Here is a 22,465-nt window from a genome sequence, read left to right as displayed (position 1 = left end):
GAAAAGTGTAGAGATTTTTCAGTGCTCTGTTTTAATTTTATAAAATTTTCTACCCTTATCAAGATGCTACAGAAAGATTTGTCACTAGCCCAAAAAAGCCTTGTTGGACCAAATCAAAGGCCACTCACCCAATACCGATCATCATCATCTGACAAAGATAACTGGAGTATTGAAATCTACAATTGCGCAGTTGATACAACAGCTAGATAAACTGCGAGAAGAATGGACATGCCATGGAAAAGAGGGGAACATCCCAAAAGCAGAAGTATGAAGGTAAGGATCCTGACACCAAGAATGCCTTGAATCAGTGGTCCTCCATTATAACTGGACAAGAAGTGTGCATCAGTGAAAAGCTAGGTCATAATGATTTTAAAGCAACAGATGGTTGGTTGTCTTGGTGGAAATGTAGGCAATGTATTAAATTCAAGTTAAATAAACTAAATGTTTAAATATCAAATATTTTCTAATGTGTTGCATATTCTGTTTTAGGATTACAGTGAAAAACAGGTATATGCTGATATTAACGATAAGGAAATTTTAAATATGTACATATTATTTTATTAGTATTATTTTCGTGATACCTCCAAGGAGTCCGAAGACTCATCATGGGAGGACACCTATTGTACAACTCTCCACCTCTACAACCAATCATCTACATCACCGGCATCTACTGGCCACCACCACAGCTAGTATTTTTTTGTCTATAAATTGTGTGTGTTCTGAAGGGCTGATTTGTCTGTATGCGGGATGAAAAACCTGAGTTTCTGGGAGAAATGTATATATGTTACTATTGAAATTAATTTGAATAAATGATGCTCAGTGAAATGTTAGCCTGTCTTTTTAACTATTAAAAAGAAACTTTGCATAATAGGGGCAGCTGCTTAATTGGGCCAAAATGTTTTAGTCCAAATGTGTCCCAATTAATGGAATCTACTGTATATATATTCCTGATGATACCCTTAATATAGAGGTCGATATATTTTAAGTAGCTATTTTAAAGTTTTTACTCCAATACAATAGTAGTCTTCATATTTTTACATAATGAATGCTGGTTACTAGAAGAATGGAGTGTCAAGTGCATAAATTACATTTTTAAAATCAGATCAATCAAAACAATTTCTGCTTCCAAGCATTACTCTCTCTCTCTCTCACACACCATTTTGAAAAAAATAAAAAAATCATTATGTTTGTGTACCGTCAAACAAATTGTTGCGACAATTGAAGTGCCAAAATACATTGTTATATTTGGTTTCCATTCTACAGAAATAATTTTTTTTTTAAATAGCAATCCGACATATGAGAAGCTGAAGAACATATATGTTAGTGCTACATGTAAGTAAAGGTGAAGAAATCTATTGATTTTTTTAAAAACAAAAAAAGCTGGAGATTGTAGTTATTAGGGAACACTTTGTGAGGAAGACAGTTCCAGAGTATAGAGGTATATGTGAAAAGAGGAAGAGAAGTAGATTTGTGTACTTTATTAGCATAATCACATCACATCAGTTGTGTCCTCAGGCTAGAGGTAACACTAATCTCAGAAGATACAGAGAGAGAAAAAGAAAGAAAGAGATTTGATCCTGTCTGAATATTACAAAAGATAAGAGAAGTTAAATTCAGAAACATTTTGCAAGAATAAAAACCAGGGCTGTATTTTGGTGGTGTTGAAGGTGATTAGGTTATCCTTTCCTCATTAAGAATGGCATGAAAGCCTATGCTTAAAGCAGGATTATGCACCAACTTGATTCGGAAGCTTTCTCATATGTTACAATTAAGTCTTGTTTAATATCTGGCAACCATCCTGCAGAGCTGCTTCATTGCTTTGCAGGATGGTTGCTACTCAACCATCCAATAAAATAAGGTAATGTTGTTTCAATAGATGATGGTCATTTGCCTCCTAGGAATGCTCACTTAATTTTCCTAAGTCACTTTGGTGGAAACAAGACCACTATGAGAAAGTGGGATTAACAGTAAGTACTGTGCATCATCTTGGTGAAATAGATTAAAAAGAGGACATTAAGCAAAATCAGTTAGTACTGGATATGCAATTGTGGATATTTTTAGAACAGAAAAGGAAAACCATCTCAGTGCTCATATTGTCAAAGAGTGAACAACGTTGATGCTGGTGCAATGTAGATCTGATGTCCACATTGTCCTGTAGAATGCTGTCATAAGATGTTTCTCCATTTATTAAGATATCCTTGGTGACCTCTGTGCTTTCATAGTTTTCATAATTCTTGTGCTTAAATCACTTTATCTGAATGACTTAAAACAGGCAGGAAAGAACATGGAAAACATACAGAACAAATAAAATACTTAAGCTATTTAGGTACAACTGTCAGCTGTGACAATATTTGAGATCTAACAAATAAAAGTTCATTTGGAGAGTGTTAATAGGAAATTAAATAATGCAAAACTTAATCACGCATTACTATCACCGTATTCTGTACACTCCTAGTACCCATCAGGAATTTCATCATTGGTGGACTTTCAATGATGGGAATGATCTTAGTACATTGTGTGTAGGGTACAATGTACCACACACTATACTGAAATCACTAAAAAAGCAGGTTCCAAGTCTTGTAGTCTCAATGTTATGTAAAAAGAAATTCACTGTAGCAAACCTTCCAATTCAACTATTTCTCTAGTCCCTACAAGTCTATAGTACTGAAAATTGAACGTATATTGAAAATATGAGTGAACTGAATGCAATATTCTTCAGGTGATGGACTAAAGATAGCGAACAAAGAAAGTATACAAGGAAGTAGTATGAGTGCAAGTGGATGAAATAATGCCAATAAAAGATGAGAAATAATCAATAGAATTCTTGAGATGAATACATTATATTCAAGGATAAATTAAAAATAAAAATTACAGTAAGGCCATAGCTATTCTTGCATAAAAGGAATGTCTGAAAAATAGACAACAGAATATTAGAAAAATACCGACACAGGCTACATTTAAACCACCTACAAAATTAAAGTTTACTAAACTCATCTAAGAACCTCCCCCCCACCCCACCCCCACACACACAATTGCCCACCCATGTGCACACCAAATCCAATGCAACTTAATTTACCCTATATAGGTAGAACAGGACACACAATCCCAATAAGAAAAGAACACAAATAACAAACCAAATTCCTTAATTATGGAAAAATCAGGCCTTTCTGATCATGCACCAGAAACATGCCACAGAAATGACTGGAAAGGGCAGTCCCTTCCTTACATTATACCAAACTGCTAGGAACAAAAATTCAAAAGAAGAATGTTAATACAACATAATTAAAGTTAATATGACATATATAAAATGTTAACAAAAGTACGGTGTGTGTGTGTGTGTGGCTAATATGAAACCTCCATAAAACATCTGGTGGATAAAAAGAACTATATAACTCCAAGAATTCCCAAAAGTCTAGCAACAAAAATAAGATACTGAATATAGAAATCCTCAAAAATGACTATAGAATACCCAGTGTTTCCTTACTCAAAATAACAGAACTATAAATTAAGTTCTAGTCCATAATTGCTGATGTCCTGAATTATATACAAATTATATTTATCTATTTTTATCTGTCCCTCAGCTTATCTCCTTGTGTACATACATATATTAAAGTCATCATAAAGAATAAGAACAAAACATTGAGTAGTTATTTTAATTGATTACAATTATTGCTCTAAATTTATTACTTCAACAGCATAGCTGTTACCATAATATTTACATATGCATGTGATATGCGATACTATTATCTTGTGTGAGTGTGAAAGAGTGCTTGCATTTCAGAATTTTTTTTTATTTTTAGCCAATTTCTAATTATTGTTCACTTGCAATTATTGCAGTCTGATTTTATTCAAAGATGGCAACTGCTGCAGCAACATGTTGTCATTCGTCAGTTTTATTTCATAGTGCTTCACTTATAGTATGGTACTCTTACTCCTCCAATTGAGTATTTTATGGATTGTTTGATTTGTTCTCAAGTAAATTCCGCATCATATAAAATTTTAATTAATCAAAAACTAAATGATTAATGGAGCACATTATATATTAAATTAAAAATTAAGTGTACTTTGAAATAAACTGAAAAGCATGGGATAGAATTTGACAAAACTACAATCCTTAAAGAATTGAAATTCCTGTGGTTTATTGTAATAAATGACTACTTTCATACAGTCCTATTGTGTACTTCTTCAGATTGAGACAAAACAAATTCATTCATTTGAATTAATTCAACACGCAACAGATGTTGAATGTAGGAACAAGGTATCATATGTGCAGTTCACTGTTACAAGATATAGCATACCTTGTCTCATAGCTTAATTCATCAATGTGTAGATCCTTTATCTATGCTGTCCAGTGTTGATTTAAGATTAAGCCCTGGCTTTTGTTATACTAGGTTAGAGATCATATCATCTCCCTTGCTTCCTCAAATTTATGTACATAATTATTAAATTTTATGTATGACATTTTAGTGAGTTGTCACTTAACTTCATGGTTTTCATTGGTAGTGTGAAAAGCGAGTTCAGATTTGTATGTCCATTTTTACTCCACATTTCTGATATGTTCTTTTTGATGGATTTCTCCAAACCACCACCCATCTGTCCAATGTAAGAAATGATGCAGTTACAAAAGATTTTGTATACTCCTTGTCTCTTCATAGGCTGATGAGGTTGTTTTGGCAATCTGAATTTAGATTTCAAATTACTGTATTGTTTTGTTAAATACTTATATATTCATTTATGAAGGAAAACTTTGATCACTTCAAATATGCTCACCCACTTGCTCCAGGTGGCAAACTGCTACACACTTGACAAAATAGAATATTTTTTATTTAATAAAAAACTTTCTAAACAATCTTTTTAACTTAAAGAAAACACAGATGAAGCACTACTACTAATCATTTTATGGAACTCCTAGTGACTTATTTGGAGATCATTAAAAAGAAAAAAGAGGGAACAACCTTGGGAGGAGGTACATATTTTGCATAGTAAGTAGAGTTTTGCATAATTTGTCAAGCCTTGGGAATTATATTAAATTAATTTTTAATATAATTACTTCAATCAATCAATGTTTATCTTTAGTTTAAACAATGATGACAAATAGAGACCTGCTTCCCAAGCAGTATTATTCATGCAATTCTTCAGTATGCCAGTTAAATCAGACTAATCCCTTCAATGACATCACTTTTTTTTTTGATAGTTCCATCATGGGTATGCAAAGGTTAGAAAATCAAGGAATTCTACTTTGGAGAAAGACAGTAATTAATTTTTCAAGTCATTTAAATAAAGGACTCCAAAATAAGTAAGACAGTGGTCTCACACTTTATGAAAATAATCTACCACCAAAAGACTTTCACATCCATACAGGAATGGAATTCAAATCTATAACTTGCAGATTGGAGAATTGGAGAACAAACCATTCACTCAACCAAACAGGATGAGTGCAGGGTGGGGGGGGGGGGGGGTCGCACTTAGAATCTGAGACTAAGGTACTTGAAATTATGAGTTATCTAATTAACAAAGTTTTATTATTATTATTATTAAGGCCTCCATGGAGCCAAAAGACTCATCGTGGAAAGTCTTTACTAAGAAACACTAGTATATCAAGACTCATCGAGGGAAGTCCCACCTAGGAAACACAAAGTCTATCATACCACTCCTTAAATGCATCAACTGTTCTCGCTCTCACGACTCCATCAGGCAATGCATTCCATGGTTCAACCACCCTCCATGCAAAGAAACTACTCCTCACCCTCTTTCTCACAGTTTCCTTTTGTAAACTCCAGGGATGGCCCCTTGTCATGACTCCTTCCTGCTGTTCAACCAAGCAAAAGAACTCCCCAGTGTCAACCCTGTAACCACCTCTAACAGTTTAAAAGTCTCAATCATATCACCCCTCCTTCTATCCACCAAACTCTGCAGTCCACACTCCCTCAGCCAATCCTCATAACTAACATTGTACAGTCCCGACACTTCTTTGTTATCCGCATTTGTATCCTTTCCACAGTTAATTTATCCCCTTCAAATCCTGGGGACCAGATCTGAGAACAATAGTCCAAGTGTGGTCTGATTAGAGTCTTATACAACGGAATGATAACCATTTTATCTCTGCAGGTCAGTGTTCTTCTCATTATTGCAGCAATCCTCTGCAATACCTTCATTACCATTGCAATATGTCCCCTAAATTTCAGGTTTCTATCAATCATCAAACCCAGATCTATCTCTTGTCTCTCTTATTTCCTCCAGTTTAACTCCTCCCATAGAGAATGCAGCGTCCCATCGATGTGTCCCAAACCTCAAGACCTTACATTTTGCTGCATTAAACTGACATCCCCATTCATTTGCCAATGTATCTAGCTTATTCAAATCCTCTTGCAGGGATACCACATCTGCACTATTACTAATAACCTTTCCCAGCTTCACATCATCTGCAAATAACCAAATATCCCCTTGCAATCCACAGACAATGTCACTGATATAAAGGTTAAACAATATAGGTCCCAGCTGAGCCCTGTGGAACCCCACTTGTAATCTTCTGCCTCTTTGATACTACTCCACCATACACAACTCTCTGATACCTATCGGACAGCCAATCCTGAATCCAGTTCACCAATCTGACATCCAGACCCATGTGCTGCAACTTGAATATCAGCTTATCATGTGGCACCCTGTCAAATGCCTTTGCTAAGTCTAGGAAAATGGCAGTATATGCCTTTCCCCTCATCTAATGCTCTTATAACTTTATCATAAAAGGCTACCATATTGCTAAAACAAGAGCACCCCTTCACAACTCCATGTTGACTCTCACCAATAACATTACTCTCATCTGCCCAATGCTGTATATGGTCCCTCACTACTTTCTCCAAGATCTTATTAACTACTGATGACACACAAACTGGCCTATAATTAGACACTTCCAGTCTGCTACCACCCTTATGCAATGGCACTATCTTACCTTCCTTCCATTCCATGGGCACCTTTCCCGCAGCCAGACTTTCATTGAAAAGCCAGGTCAAGGGCACTGTCAGTTCCTTAGCACATTCTCTCAAAACTCATGGTGAAATACCATCTAGTCCCACAGCTTAACTAACATCCAGAGTACTCAGTATGTGGAATACACTCTCCTCCTGCACCTCCAAACCTCGAACCTGCTCTATCCCTCTAGTATTCAAATTGACTCCTCCAGGATGAAATACTCCAATAAAGTGTTCATTGAACAATTCCACTATGTCCTCTGCATCAGTCACTCTATTCCCATTTTTATCCCACAATGTCATTCTGCCACAGTCATTTCTTCTCCTACTGGCCACATAGCTAAAAAATTCCCTAGGATTTTCCTTGGATCTAAGGGCCAATCTTTTCTCATATTCCAGTTTCGCCTTCCTTACCATACTAGTCACTCTTCTGGCCTGTGTCTTATATTCTTCATGCATCTTCTCTTCACCTGTCTGCTTATATCTCTTCCATAGCCTCTTTTTTGCATGTAGCTCCTGTTTAATATTGTTTGTCATCCACTAATTAATTTTATCACCAACATGAAAACAATAAGTAATACAAGATAATGAGCCTTATACAATCAAACATTAGTTAAAGTACCTGATCGACAAGTCCATTTTCAATTCCAGGGCCAAATGCTCGACATTTTTTAGGATCACAACCTTTTGTCACATTTACTTTGAATGGACTGCCAGGCACAGGAAGCCCATCATAAGAGATATCAATTGTATGTCGGCCTATGGGAAAAAAAGTGTATTCATAAGGCAATTTTATATGAGTGAATTAATAAAAATACATTTATAAGATCTGTAATGAATTCCAAGAACATCAGTTTCTCTCTAAGAGTTAATTTTTGAAAAAAACTGGATGACTAAATAGGAAATAAGATAGCTAATCCTGAATATTTAAGAAGTAAATTCAAAGTTGCTTTTATAATCAACTGATGTTAAAATAAATACAATGCATGTGTGATTTTAAAAATCTCACTAGTTAAAATGTACAAGTCCACAAATGGTTAAAAAGCCCTAAATTTTTCCTCCCTGTTTCTTATAGCTGCTTTGTTTAGCATTTAAGAGAATAATTGTGTCTTCCACACATAACTTATATTAGTTTTTTGGTGAAAAAAAATGCACTAGCTTTATTTATTTAAAATTAATTTTCAAATGAAGTTCAGGAAGTGAAAAAGCAATTCTGTTATTTACATGAATCATCTTTGCTGAAAACAAAGATCAATACCAAATATCTGGAGTGACTGAAGTAACTTTAAGGCTTTCTGATATTAAAATGTTATATAATAGTCTTATTTTGAATTGAAACAAAACAGCTGTATTCAAATAAAAATTTACTGATTAAATTGTGTTGATTTGGATTTTATACTAGTTTCTGTACTAGTTTGGATTTCTAAATTAATATCAAAAATTCACATTAAGTTCACTGATGAATTTCATTACTAAAACATTCTGAATATGTTAATTATTACAAATAAGGTGAATAATTAATTATCATTAACAGATCTCCAAATGAAGCTAAAAGATATGATATCTCACTCAATGACCAGCAACATATCTGCCATATTCTGCATCTCATTCACACTCATCACCCAAGAATGCATTCCTCTCACCCATCACTTTTCATGTAAAAAAAAATTTACAATACTCAAACAACATCAGGGACAACTGCTGCTTTGCCCTACTGTTTCCCTCTATTCTAGATAGAACTCCATATAAATCTCATCAATCAATAAAACTTCCATATCATTTGGTTTTATCTCAATCTAGATTTCATTCTGTCATGCCACCTCTCTTCCACCTTTTACTAAATTCAGCTATTCACATTCCCTCAACCTCTCCTCATAACCAACTTTCTAGAGTCTTGAAAATTGCATTAATTATTCTAAGTCCTTTCTCAACTTTCCAGATTACTTGCAGAAACTAGGCAACCAAGTCTGTGCACATCACAATAAGTGCAGGTATGTCTTCTTATCCAGACTTTTATAGTGGTAAAACTATCTATAGTGGTAGTTTATAGTGGTACAACTACATATATGCAACACATATATTTTATACTCGCTGAGCATGAAGTTATACTGTAATTTCAAATAAAAAAACACATTCCAAATGTTGCATTCCTATCTGAATGCTTCATTCCCACCCTGCTTTTAAGACTGGTAGAAACATTTCTATTCTATTCATTCACTTCTAGCCTCTGTTTTATTCCATTCATTCACTTCTAGCCTCTGTTTTATTCCATTCATTCACTTCTGTGAGGCTATCAGGATGCATATCCTACCTGAGGTTGCAAACTGACATATCTAAGTGCTCAACCAAAAATAAAACATTTCAATTAACATGAATCATTTCTTAAAACTGAATGGTTTATTTTTTATCCAATGAATGAGTTTTATGTCAAAAAACATTGCACACACATTTTTCTTTTAAAAAACCCATCCCTGTGAGTTGGTGTGTGCAGATTGCTTTGCAGGTATAGAATGAAAACCCATGGTTAAAGGCTGCAATTGCCTTGCTCTTCATTTAATGTCAATTTTATTTAAAATTATTTACAGTGCAATAGATATGTCTGCAGAAATATCTATACCCTGTAAATAAATGCACTGTCCAGAAAGAGGAAAAGTAAATTTGAGAATACAAAATCCTTAAAGAGATTGAAAGCATTGACATTAGAAAAGAAGCATGAAATGTTTAGCTTTCAGGTTCCAGAATGAAATCGATGGAACTTGCTCCAAGTTTCCCATTCTACAATAAATGCTATTTTATAAAATACACAAAAGTTTATTACATAGAACAAAGCCAAATTGTTTATAGAAACTATGAAAGTGTTGTAAATTTGACCTGACAGTTCACGAGAGCACAATCCTCAGCAGAGTTGCCTTAGCTTGCACTACTTAAAAAAATATGATTGCTGCCCAAGCATCAGTATATTCATCTTTTATTAGTGCATTTGATAAGGTTTCACTAGCCTGACAGCCATTTCAAACTGGTTGGTTCTCTTCAGAGATCAGGCAGAAACCTTAAGAGAGCAAAAACTCCAGTTCAATGCTAAAGAAATTCAATGTCAGAGAAATGTATTTTGACATTGGATTTCTTTAGCACTAAATGAGAATTTGTTTTGATTCATAAAAAAAAAAAAAAAAATTCTGTGATTAATTAAATTTAAACACAGAAACCATTCTGGGAAGCAACTTTCGCCATAATGCATGACATTAAACACATCCTATGGTTATGTCAAAATAACTAATCTATGAATCCAATATGTTATGCCTCTTACTTTTACTTGTTTTTCAAAATTAAAAATATGAATTTCTGGGAAGAAAAACTCTTTCATCTTCAATTGAAGGTCCTCCTAAAATTTCCCAGTGTTACTGAAAAGATTCAAAAAAGTTTATCAAATCAAAAGGGAATTTAATATCACCCTTGAAAATTTGAAGTTTGAAAGGACAACACTAGACTCACGCAATATATTATATATAATAGAAGGCATGTGAGGATAAAGGATCTTGGATTTGATCATCTCACCATGGGATGTCATTATAAATAAGGTGTTAAATCTCTGCAGTTGGTGAGAGCAACCATGAAGTGATTACTGAAGTAGTTGCCAGCCATGTGAGGAAAGGATATATGTGGAACAACAAGGCTGGTGATTATGAAAGCTCAGGAGATAGCTTGAAGCTGTAGCATGGAATATAGAATTAGAATACAGAATCCTTTCCTTTAGTGTTACACGGTGATCAGCATTCATTTTAGACAAATTATGGACTCTACAACCATGTTATAAATAATTATTTTAATTTCCCGACGTTTCAATCTTCACATTAAGGTCATCATCTGGAGTATACACATATATATATACACAGAGACAAGATACATTACATTTCATACAGTATGCTAAAGAGACAATGATTTCATCAATGGTTATTCTACTGGAATGACCTCTAGTGAAAATAAAATTAAATTAAAATAAAATAACTACATCAAAGCTATATTCTATTTAAGACAACAACAGAAAAATATGTAGGATTACCTATACAAGGACCATAGGATTACCTATGGTCCTATTTATATAAATAGGACCATAGTATTCCAGGATCTTAAATCTAATATAACAATTGTTACATTAAATTAGGACATCATGTTTACTGTAATAAAACTATCGATATGAAAGAATGTTTCTCTGATGTTGTCTTAAATAGAATATAGCATTGATATAGTTTTTATTTCTTTATTTATTTTAATTTAATTTTCACTAGAGGTCAGTTTTTATTTCTTTATTTAATTTTCACTAGAATAACTGTTGATCAAATCATTGTCTCTTTAGCATACCATGTGAAATGTAATGTAGCTTGTCCCTCTCTCTCTGCGTGTGTGTGTGTATATTATATGTGTACTCCAGATAATGACCTCGATATGAAGGTCAAAATGTTGGCAAATTAAAATAATTATTTATAACACTGTTTCAGAGTCCATAATTTGTCTAAAATAGAATGTAGAAAAGGATCGATGTCTATATATATATATATATATATATATATATATTCCAAGGGTCAGAAGATTAAATAAGTAGAAGTGAAACTGATGAATGCAGAGATTAAGCATGAAAAGGAAGAAGGCATTATGGAGGTAACATAAGAGGAATGTTAATAATAAATTCCATGAGGAGTACAAAGAACAGACAAGGAGGATGACTCAGTTGGTAAGGGTAGCAAAAGTACGGTATGAGCAGCAGATAGCTAATGAAGCCAAAAATAACCCTAGCAAGTTCTTTTGATATGCAGGGGAAAAAAAAAAAAAGAACAATTATGGAAGGATAACACTGGTTGAAGAAAATGAAAAAAGGATAATTGTTGCAAAATGATATAGTTGAGGTATTACTGAGCTTCATAAAGGTATTTGATTCTTGTGAATGTGACATCATGTGGAACTTGAGAACAGTGGAAGGGGAAGAAGCAAGACCAACTGAATGGACAACAGATATATGGGGAAATGAGTCAACTTGATGTTAAATAATGCTGTGGGATTTGATGATATATCACTGCATGTTTTGAGGGAATGTGTCAGGGAGTTATGATTTGCTTTGGCATACTTATTTAATATGAGTCTTACAATGGATCAAGTTCTAAAGGAGTAGAAGAAAGGCAAGATTGTACTGCTTCATAAGGGAAGTAACAGAACTCAAATCTTCAAATTAAAAATCAGTCTGTGTCAGGTGATGTGGTTAAAGTGTTGGAGAGATTGGTGAACACAAGGATCAAGAATTAGATTGACAACAGTGGTATTCTCTCTGATGGTCAAGTTTTATTAATCTGTTATTTATTACACTAAGGTGACAAAGTGCATTGGACAAAGGGAGATAGATACACAGTAGTAAAATTAGAATTTGCAAAGGTTTTTGATAGAGTGCTACATGATAAGTTGATAGTTAAACTAGAATGAATGGAGTTAGATATTAGATTACTACTGGATTGGAGAGTGGCTGTCAGATAGACATCAGCAAGTTGTGTATGGAGGAGCAATATCCCAGAAGAGAATAGCATGCCTCAAGCACCTGTTGTAATGGTTGTTTAATCTATATATTAATCCTATTGGGGTGCTTAAGGATAAAAGTTGTATAACTAAGAGAAGAGTTCCACATAGCCTTTAAAGGAATGCAGAGAACCAACCAGAGATTCTGACCTAATGTACAATCCTCACTTTCTCATGGTGCACCCTGTTAGGTATCTACCCAGATACTGAACAAATGAGACTGGCAATTTGAGATTTAGCTGACCAAATTGTATTCTTATTGGCTTAAACAACAATATAAAATGGTAAAACATGAAGGAATTTCATGCTGGCTGGGGCGTTACCCGGATAAACAAAGCCCCCATTCTTTTCGCCAGAGAACCAGGGAGAACAACGAAAAGTCAGCTACCGGAACAAATCCTAAAACACACCCCAACTCAACATTAGAGTTCAAGATCAGCACTATCAACATAAGAAGCCTGAATGGCAAAGAAATGGAGCTAGCCGAGGAATTGGATAAATAACAGAGCGACATAATAGGTGACTGAAACAAAAAAGACAAAGACTGGTGAGATCTTTCTGAGCGATAAATATAAAATATTATATTCAGACAATGACAATCAAGGAAAAGAAGGAGTAGCTATAGTATTCAACACTAAATACAACACCAATCTTCCTGAATGGCAGGCAATAATCAAGTAGAGTGATGTGGACAAATATCAGAATGGACAATGGGATAATGAGACTTATTTGTGCCAATGTCCCACAGAAGTTGTACTAAGGTAGAAGTGGAGGAATTTGAAGTTTTAGAGAAAGCAACTGACACAATGAAAAATTAAATGTTGGTCCTTGTTGGGGATCTAAATAGCAGAGTAGTAAATGATTGTCAGACACAAAAATATTTTGGGAAAATTTGGAGAAAAGAGCAAAGCTCATAATAATGGCAAATACCTGTTGGATTTCTGCTAAGAAAGTCTTATTGACTACGTTATTGAGGATAGTGATGTTTGTTCACTGGTGCAGGACACTAGTGTGTGCAGAAGATATGAAATTGGAATTGATCACCATTTAGTCTTAAGCAGGATAAAATTGAATTTCACATTAAAAAGAAGAACATGTAAGAAAGTTTTAAAGTGAATAAAAGTTGAGCAACTCTCAGATGTGAACTGTAGACTAAAATACACAAACATTATTCAAGAAAGAAAAAAAAAGGAAGAGTTTGAGAACAGGAACCAAATCTTGGAGATTCAGTGGCAAGCCCTGAAGAAAACATTGACTGATTCAGCCAGAGAAGCATGTGGTGAGGTTGTCTGCAAGGATAGAAAAATCAGAACTCCATGATGGACACTGGAAGAGGCAATGAATGAAAAGAAGAAAGCATATTAAAAGTTCCTGGCAAATAAGTCAGCTTGTGCTCTTAGAGAATACAGAGACAAATGTAAGAAAGCTAAACACTGCATAAAACTAGCTAAACGAATGTCATGGGAAAACTTTGGTAAGAACATAGAAAATACATATAAAGAAGTTGGTAAAATATTGTGGAGGCTGTTGAAAAAAGCTCAGAAATGGAGGAAAGAGTGCTGTAAAAGGAATTAGTGATGATAAAGGTGGCATAAAAACTGGAGAAAAAGATATCCTTGATATATGAAGTAATTACTTCAAAAAATTGCTAAGACATGCAATCAGGAACATATACATTATACACACACACACACACACACACACACACACACGGTAGGAAAAAGCCTGAATTGTGGAAAAGTAGATGGAGTAGATGATTTTCGACCAGAAATGATCAAGTATGAAGGTATAAAAGTCTAACAGTGGCTGCACTGCACAGTTCAGAAGGTCTGGACAGAGGGACAAATTCCATTGACTGAAGTAGAGCTCTCATAGTACCCATATATAAAAAGGGAAATAAAACTGATTATGAGCATTACAGAGGTATTGCTCCCTACTGAGTATTCCTCATAAGACTTATGCAAGTATACTTCAGAAACGGTTGAGAAAGATTGTGGAAGAACAAGCTGGATTCAGGCCAAATAGAGGCTGTCAGGATCAGATTTTCACTTTACGATAAATAGTTGAGAAATCATGGGAATATAACAAAGATCTATATTTAAGTTTTGTAAATCTGGAACAGACATATGACAAGGTGCCAAGAGAGAAGCTATTCAAAGTGTTACAGTTGTATGGTGCTTGATATAATTCCCCAACTTGAGGTGCATCATCTACTCCAGCTTCCTTTACACAATTCAGGCTTTTTCCTACCTCAAGTTGGGGCATCATATCAAGCAATACTCAGTCTTTATTTGAGGTGTAACTCAGCAGTTAGAATTGAAGGAAGTACAGGAAGATGGTTTAATGTTAAATCTGATGGAAGATAAGGATGTACATTATCCCCTCTGTTATTCATTATCTACAGGGTGTTCGGGATAAATTTGACAGTTTCGTAAGGAAAAAGAAAATCTTCTTTGTATCTATTAAATTTAATGAATTGACAAAAAAACATTACAGGCAGAGTTAATTACAATACTATCAACAAGATTTACTCAAAATAACCACCATTAGCATCGATCACAGCTTCAATTCTGCTTCGGAACCTCGAACAAGCTGATGCTACAGTCTCCCTGCGAAGGGCCGCAAAAACTGTTTTAATTTTATCCATTAACTGGGCTTTTGTATTACTGGAAGTGCGATTGGTGTCTTTTTCAACTGCGCCCCATACAAAATAATCCATGGGGTTAAGGTCTGGGGAGTTTGGAGGCCAAACATTTGGACTGGTGAAGTCGTAGAAATTTTCAGACAACCATTTTTGACTTTTCCCAGAGGTGTGGCAAGGGGCCGAATCCTGCTGCCATACATACGGCCTACCATTGGCTACCCTTGTTATCCAGGGCTTGACTACAGTTAGCAACTCCATGAACAAAGCCCGAATTCCAATGCCAGGGTTCTTCAACACCTGTTCCTGCAGATTTGCGAGGAATTCTGCTGTACGAACGCAATCAGATCGTCTGCTAGGGATCTTTCTTCTTGCTACATCCTCGTAGTCACCATTGCAAGTCTCTAGTTCATGCCTGATTGTTTTTACTGTATTCAGGGAGCATTGGGCAGCAGTCGTAATATCCTTATTTTGATGGCGGGCACGAATCATCATGATACAAGTTATTCTCTTCCATGATTCAGGTGGGTTCCAGCTATCCATCCTTTCTGACATCTTGTATATGAATGAAGAAGGGTCCAAACTTTTAAATGAAGAGAAGTGTGTGTTAATACATGTAACTTACGGAAAAATATAATTAATTATAAATATGTCAAATTTATCCCGAACACCCTGTATATGGATCACATTATGAAGGAAAGTGGTATTAAACCTGATATCAAAATTGGAAATGTTAATCTCAGCTCTTTACTTTATTATTATTATTAATATTATTATTACACCCTCTACGGAGTCAACAAACTCATCGTGGGAGGTTCATTCAACTGACAACATATTCAGCATATAGAATCTTAAAATCCTTAACACATTCTGGTAATGCGTTCCATTCACTGACAATTCTCCATGTAAAAATTCTACTCCTCACACCTCTCTTCACCACTTTTACATAACTTCCAGGAATGACCTCTGGTTCTTCCCCTCTCGTCTTCTGCTCTTTTTAAAATCTCCTCTGAATTAATCTGATAAATCCTCTCACTAACTTAAATGTCTCTATTATATCACCTCTCTTCCTCCTGTCCACCAAACTCCTGCAATCCACATTTCTTCAACCTCTCTGCACAGCCAGCATTAAAAATCTCCCGATATTGTCTTAGTCACTTGTCTGTGGACTCCTCTCCAATGTCTCCACATCACATTGAAAACCAAGTGACCAGATCTGAGCACAATAGTCCAAGTGTGGTGTGACCAGTGCCTTATACAGTGGCACAACGACTTGCCCTTGTTCTTCCCCTCTCTCTTCCTCCTGTCCACCAAACTCCTGCAATCCACATTTCTTCAACCTCTCTGCACAGCCAGCATTAAAAATCTCCCGATATTGTCTTAGTCACTTGTCTGTGGACTCCTCTCCAATGTCTCCACATCACATTGAAAACCAAGTTACCAGATCTGAGCACAATAGTCCAAGTGTGGTGTGACCAGTGCCTTATACAGTGGCACAACGACTTGCTTATCCTTACATGTTAGAGTACTTCTTATCATAGCAGCACTACGATGTGCAGTCTTTGCAACATTAGCAATATACCCTCTAAACCTCAGTTTACTGTCAACCATCTTCCAAATCTCTAATCTCATCCACTTCCTGCAGTACGGCACCATCGATATAGTACACAGCCGTATATTTCTGCACTCCAAAATACAACACCTTGCACTTATTGATATTAAAACTACAACCCCACTCTTTTGTCCAAGTGAAAAGACCATTCAAATCTTCCTGAAGGGACTTAACATCAGCAGTGCTACTTGTAATTCTTCCCAACTTTGCATCATCTTACGAACAAGTTAAACAGCAGGGGGTCCCCAAGAACAGAACCCTGGGGCACGCCACTGGTTACCTTCATATTTTGAGACACTGCTCCATCATATACAACCTACTGGTATCATTAAGAGAGCCAATCTCTGATCCATCTAACCAATATACTATATATTCCCATCTTTTGCAGCTTGTATCCCAACTTATCGCGTGGTAATCTATCAAACGCTTTTGCAAAGTCCAAGAATATCACTGTATATGATTCTCCCTTATCTAACACACTGGTTACCTTCATATTTTGAGACACTGCTCCATCATATACAACCTACTGGTATCATTAAGAGAGCCAATCTCTGATCCATCTAACCAATATACTATATATTCCCATCTTTTGCAGCTTGTATCCCAACTTATCGCATGGTAATCTATCAAACGCTTTTGAAGTCCAAGAATATCACTGTATATGATTCTCCCTTATCTAACACACTTGTCACCTTATCATAAAATGTAAGTAAATTACTAAAACAGGACCACCCTTTACAAATCCATCCTGATCATCATAAAGAATGCTATGTTCATCAACCCAATTCTGTATTCTATTCCTTACCAATCTTTCCAACACCTTGACCACAACCATAGTTATACAGACTGGCCTATAGCTGGAGACATCTGCCTTAGGATGATGCTTGTGGGGTGGTACTATTTTGCCTTCTTTCCACTGCTTAGGAACCCTACCCACTTCAAGACTTTCATTAAATAACCAGGTCGAGGGCATAGTCAACTGTGTTGCACATTCCTTAAGAATGCGTGGTGATGTGTCATCCATTCCCACAGCCTTATTCACATCTAACCCAACCAACATCTGATACACCTCTGTTTCTTTCACTTCCAATTCTCCTAATACTTGCCTCTCTTCTATATAATAAACCGAATCAATTACGTGGATAATGTTATACTTTTAAATAAATCCAGTACAGGTCTGCAAGATTTCCTGACTAAATTGAATAACTGTTGTAATAAATTTGGTATGAAAATCAGTAATAGCAAGACAAAGACAGTGAAAATAGGCAGAAACATTGAAAATATCAACTACATTGTGAATGGAGAACCTACACAACAAGTAAAACATTTTGGCTACTTAGGCACGATTTTTAGTGAAGATGGTAAATTAAATATGGAAATAGACAACAGAATCAATGTCTTAGAAGACAGAAATATAAGATCTGATAATGTTGCGGTCTTGACAGGAACAGATTTATTTGGAGGAAAATTGTATATAGGAAGTTAGTGATGATGTAAGTTTTCATGTAGTAGTACTATCATATCCTGTACATACCTTGAGGGTACATGTCAGGAATTTGATTATGTTAATCCTATCGACTTGGTTTGAATGAGGATATTCAGTTGTTTCAGATGATGCCAAGTTGGGAAGAACTACAAGGAGATAGAGTAGATGTCGTGGCTTTACAATAGGACTTGAATAGACTGAGTGAATGAGCACAGGAGTGGGATATCCAGTTCAATGTTGCACAGTGTATGGTTTTAAAATTCAGAACCCATAGATGGGACGTAGGGTATACACTTCATTGGGATATACTGAAGGAGGCAGAGAAAATAAGAGACCTGGGTGTGATGGTGTATAGGAATCTAAAATTTACCAGACACATTGCTAAAATTGTGAGGACAGCACAATGAATTCTAGCAATGATACAGAGGACACTGACTTATAAAGAGATGTTGGTTCCACTGTATAAGGCTTTAAGCCACATTTGGATAACTGTGTATGGATTTAATCACTTGGTTTTCAAAAGCATGATTCAGTGGAAACTGTCCAAATGCAATTTACTAAGGTGGCTTCTGATCTCTGGAATGTTGACTATGAAGAAATATTGTGAAGATGCAATTTACAGAATCTAGTGGAAAGGGGGAGAAAGAGAAATGATATGATAGAGATGTATAAGTTAGTAAGGGATTCCATCAGATTAATGCTGAAGAATTTTGCATAGAATGGTGGGAGATAGAGAGAAAAGAAGAGGTCATCCCTGGAAGCTGTATAAGGAGAGGATATTAGGAAAGAACTTGACATTGTTAGCATCCAGGAATGTGTTAGCAGAACTAATCTCAGGTGGTATGGTCACTTAACCATACCGCCTGAGATTAGTTCTGCCAGAATGGGAGAGGAAAGATTAGCCAAACAAGTGTTCTCTGCCAGATGGCAGGAAAAAGACCTAGAGAGGACCAAGATATAGGTGGATTGATACAGTAAAAAAAAGAGACAGAAATGTAAGATCTGATAATGTTGGAGTCTTGACAGGTAACAGATTGGAGGAAAATTGTAGAAATCAACTACTCTCAGTATAGTTGTCCTTTGTATCTCATAATGCAAGGCACAGTATGACGAGCTAACAATGAGTCTTTGAATCCATGAGGGTCTGAAGATATGCTCTGTGAAAGGAATATGCTTGCATTATGAGATACAAAGGACAACGGACAACTATACTGAGAGCAGTTGATTTCACAAATACTTTAGTTGTAAAGATACTTCACTTATGAATTTTTGTTCACTTTCACTAAGTAAAAGTTTCATGACACTAAGAATATGTTATCTTAATATACTTACCAATTTGGCAAAATTGACTTGCTATACCCCCCCCCTGAATGTTTTAACACTTCAAGTGATAAAACACTCTGAAAGATTAAAATTTCAAAGCACATGGTATTCTCTTTCTCTCCTCTATTTTCACAATAAACCATACTTATACTTCAGCTGAAAGTGAATGTGTATTACTAAAAAGAACATGGATGGCAAAATATCAAGTTGATTTATAACTTAATGTTTCTCAAAGACAGTTATTTAATCCTATATATAATCTTGCATTGAGGAAATACTATACAGTTACCTTCTTCAAATGGTGTATAGCAAACACGATAAGTGCCATCATTTAAACTTTGAATAAGAGAGTCTGTTTTTGTTCCAGATGGATTGGTAATAGTACACTGAACATTGGCATCACTTCGCTTTGATATAGCTCGTGCATCAACAATAAAATCTGTTGGTGAATCGAGGAATACACCTACATAATAATAAAAAAAGTTGTAGTAAGCATTATATAAAAAATTCATACAGAAAAATATTTTTTAACTTTACACTATCAGAACATAAAGCATATTACTCTATTTTGTTAAAGTTAACAATTTATGGCAAGATAACATGCAAATTTTAGATTTTGTTGGCTCTTTTTTGTTAACATTACCTTCTATAGTTTTACTGCTATATGCAGCCAATAAATTAAAATATTAGACTTTATAAGCAGTTATCAGATATTTAAATTTATTAGTTATTCCATCATTAATGTTTAAGCAAAACAGCACTGCTGCAATATTAACAGTTATGTTTATTTTCTGCTTTTTTTCTAAAAGATATTAAGGATTAATTTAAGCAATTTATGATAGAGGAAAGCGATAACATGCAAGGGCCACATAAAGAAGCTTGCTATTAAAGGCCGCTAGGTGGTCTCCCATACCCTGCGGTTGAATGCCGTTGCCCAGGACAAGAATATTCCAGACATCAACATCTTTGTTAATCATGGCACTGAAAGGAGATCCCAGAATATGTTGACCATTGAAGGCAATGTTGATGATGTAGTCGCCAACTTCTACAGGAAAATATGCCACAGTACAGGTACCATCTCCATTATCACGGCAGTTGATAGCAGCTTCACATGGACCTTCCACAGTAACACCAAGATTGCCATGACCAGCACCTCTGGTATCGATGACGAATTCTGCAAATCTGTTCACGAGTCCATGCTTCAGTCCTGGTCCATATGCTCTAACTTTTCTTGCATCTGAACTGGGGGTGCACAGAAAACGGTATGGATGTGAAGACACAGGAGTACCTCCAAAAGACACACTCAGAAAATACTCTCCTAATTCTGTTGGTTTGAAGTTCACCAGGAACCCATCAGCAACTGGCAGGATATGTGCTTGAATCTTCCGGCCTGAGGGGCTTGTAATGGTGACAGCAAAATCAGCAAGTCTGCAACCAGCGCCTTTGGTGATCACCCGGAACTGCTGCAGGGAGTTGATTGGAGCAGCTGATTGGATGAGAGCAGACAGGGCACCCCTTTCAGCCCACCTTACAGCTCCACTCAGCCAATGTGCACACTATAGATGTACAGTAGTAAATGGCAAGGCAAAGTAAGAAACAAGCTGTTATCAGTAAAGCAGGCAAACTACCCAACTTGGGACCTGAATCAGACATCATGCATCGATGTAGGCAATTATGACTATTAGCAAAGCCATGCAAGCTGTTCTGGATTAACTATAAAATAAGCTTTTATAATTCTACGTGCCACATCAGACATTTATAATATTCATGCTGCAAAATTAAAAAAATTTTCTCAATTGTTTTGATAGTAGACATGCAACACATGTACAAACACAAAGAACAAGCAAAACATTTTGCATAACAAAATAATGATGGGCATACACAATACCATATTTTTTTGGTGTAAAAGAACAGACGTTTTCCCTTCCCGAATTCAAAGATTAAAAATTTCTCAACATTCAGAGGTGGAAGAGGGGGAATGTTATATTTATGCATATGTTATAACGTTCATCAAACAGAACTGCCAACTAATGGAAACCACTGCTGTTTAATAAACTGAACGAAAAATCAACCAATTAATAAGAGGGCCACAATACTTTGTATTCATTTCAGTCGTTTTAATGAATATAAATACCAGTCCACAAATCTTCTGTAATCTAATCTCAAAATGATTTCTGTAGTCAGGTAAATAAACACTATAACATTTGACCTTTTTACCGTCAAGTTGTAACCTATTATTTTATTGATGTATGAATAATAAAATTTTTATTGTTAAAAGATATTTATTAACCACCCAACCGGCCAGGGCGTATATATACATCCAAGTTACCATGGATGTGAAGTGCATATTAAAATTGTAATACCATTGATATTACATTCAAATATGTAATGGATATGAAGTGTAGAGGAGTGGTGTATTTTATCCATATTGACGGCGACGTGGTTAAAGAATAAAATGTATAATCCAAAATGGAAAAGAGGCAAACTGATATTTGCACTACTGAAACTTCAGTAATCAATAGTATATGGAACTCAACCTTCAACATGAGTTATTTATTCAAGGAGTTTATATTTTAAAAGTTCCAATATATTAAAATTAATTATTGCTTCATTTTATTATGCTTGTTATAATTCATTTATTTGGACACCTTCTGCATTTGATTAAACCTTCTTTAATCAGCACTTATGCAATAACGGATTAGAAAAATGAAAAATTTAGTCCATTTCATTGATTTCTTACTACCCATTGATTTATAATGCAAAAAATATGGCATCTTAAAAACAAAGATTACATAAAAAAGTGCAAAAACAAGCCATGCAGTAATTTTTTAATATGTATTTCAAATTAAAAGTTAGGTCATCCTCATTACAAAAAT

At 35.2% G+C, this 22,465-nt stretch overlaps 1 protein-coding gene across 2 annotated transcripts in view; it reads right to left on the bottom strand.

The window, feature by feature from the left end:
• Positions 1–22,465, bottom strand: part of LOC150095403 (filamin-A-like) — a 640,838-nt gene that overhangs the window by 246,881 nt on the left and 371,492 nt on the right. Inside the window, exons 16-18 of one of the 2 annotated variants that reach the window (XM_090410722.1) lie at positions 20,503–21,075; positions 19,879–20,052; positions 7,591–7,727 (exon numbers count right to left, since the gene is read on the bottom strand). In XM_090410722.1, the coding sequence (XP_090266848.1) occupies positions 7,591–7,727; positions 19,879–20,052; positions 20,503–21,075 (884 nt within the window). The remainder of the gene's footprint in view (positions 1–7,590; positions 7,728–19,878; positions 20,053–20,502; positions 21,076–22,465) is intronic. The other variant, XM_090410723.1, reaches the window with a different exon arrangement.

The sequence above is a fragment of the Typopeltis vanoorti genome, chromosome 20, assembly GCF_054136105.1.
Source record: "Typopeltis vanoorti isolate ZY-2024b chromosome 20, IOZ_Tvanoo_1.0, whole genome shotgun sequence".
Lineage (NCBI taxonomy): Eukaryota > Metazoa > Arthropoda > Arachnida > Uropygi > Thelyphonidae > Typopeltis > Typopeltis vanoorti.
The sequence above is the reverse complement of the archived record's forward strand: the minus strand, read 5'-3'. Positions and strand labels throughout refer to the sequence as shown.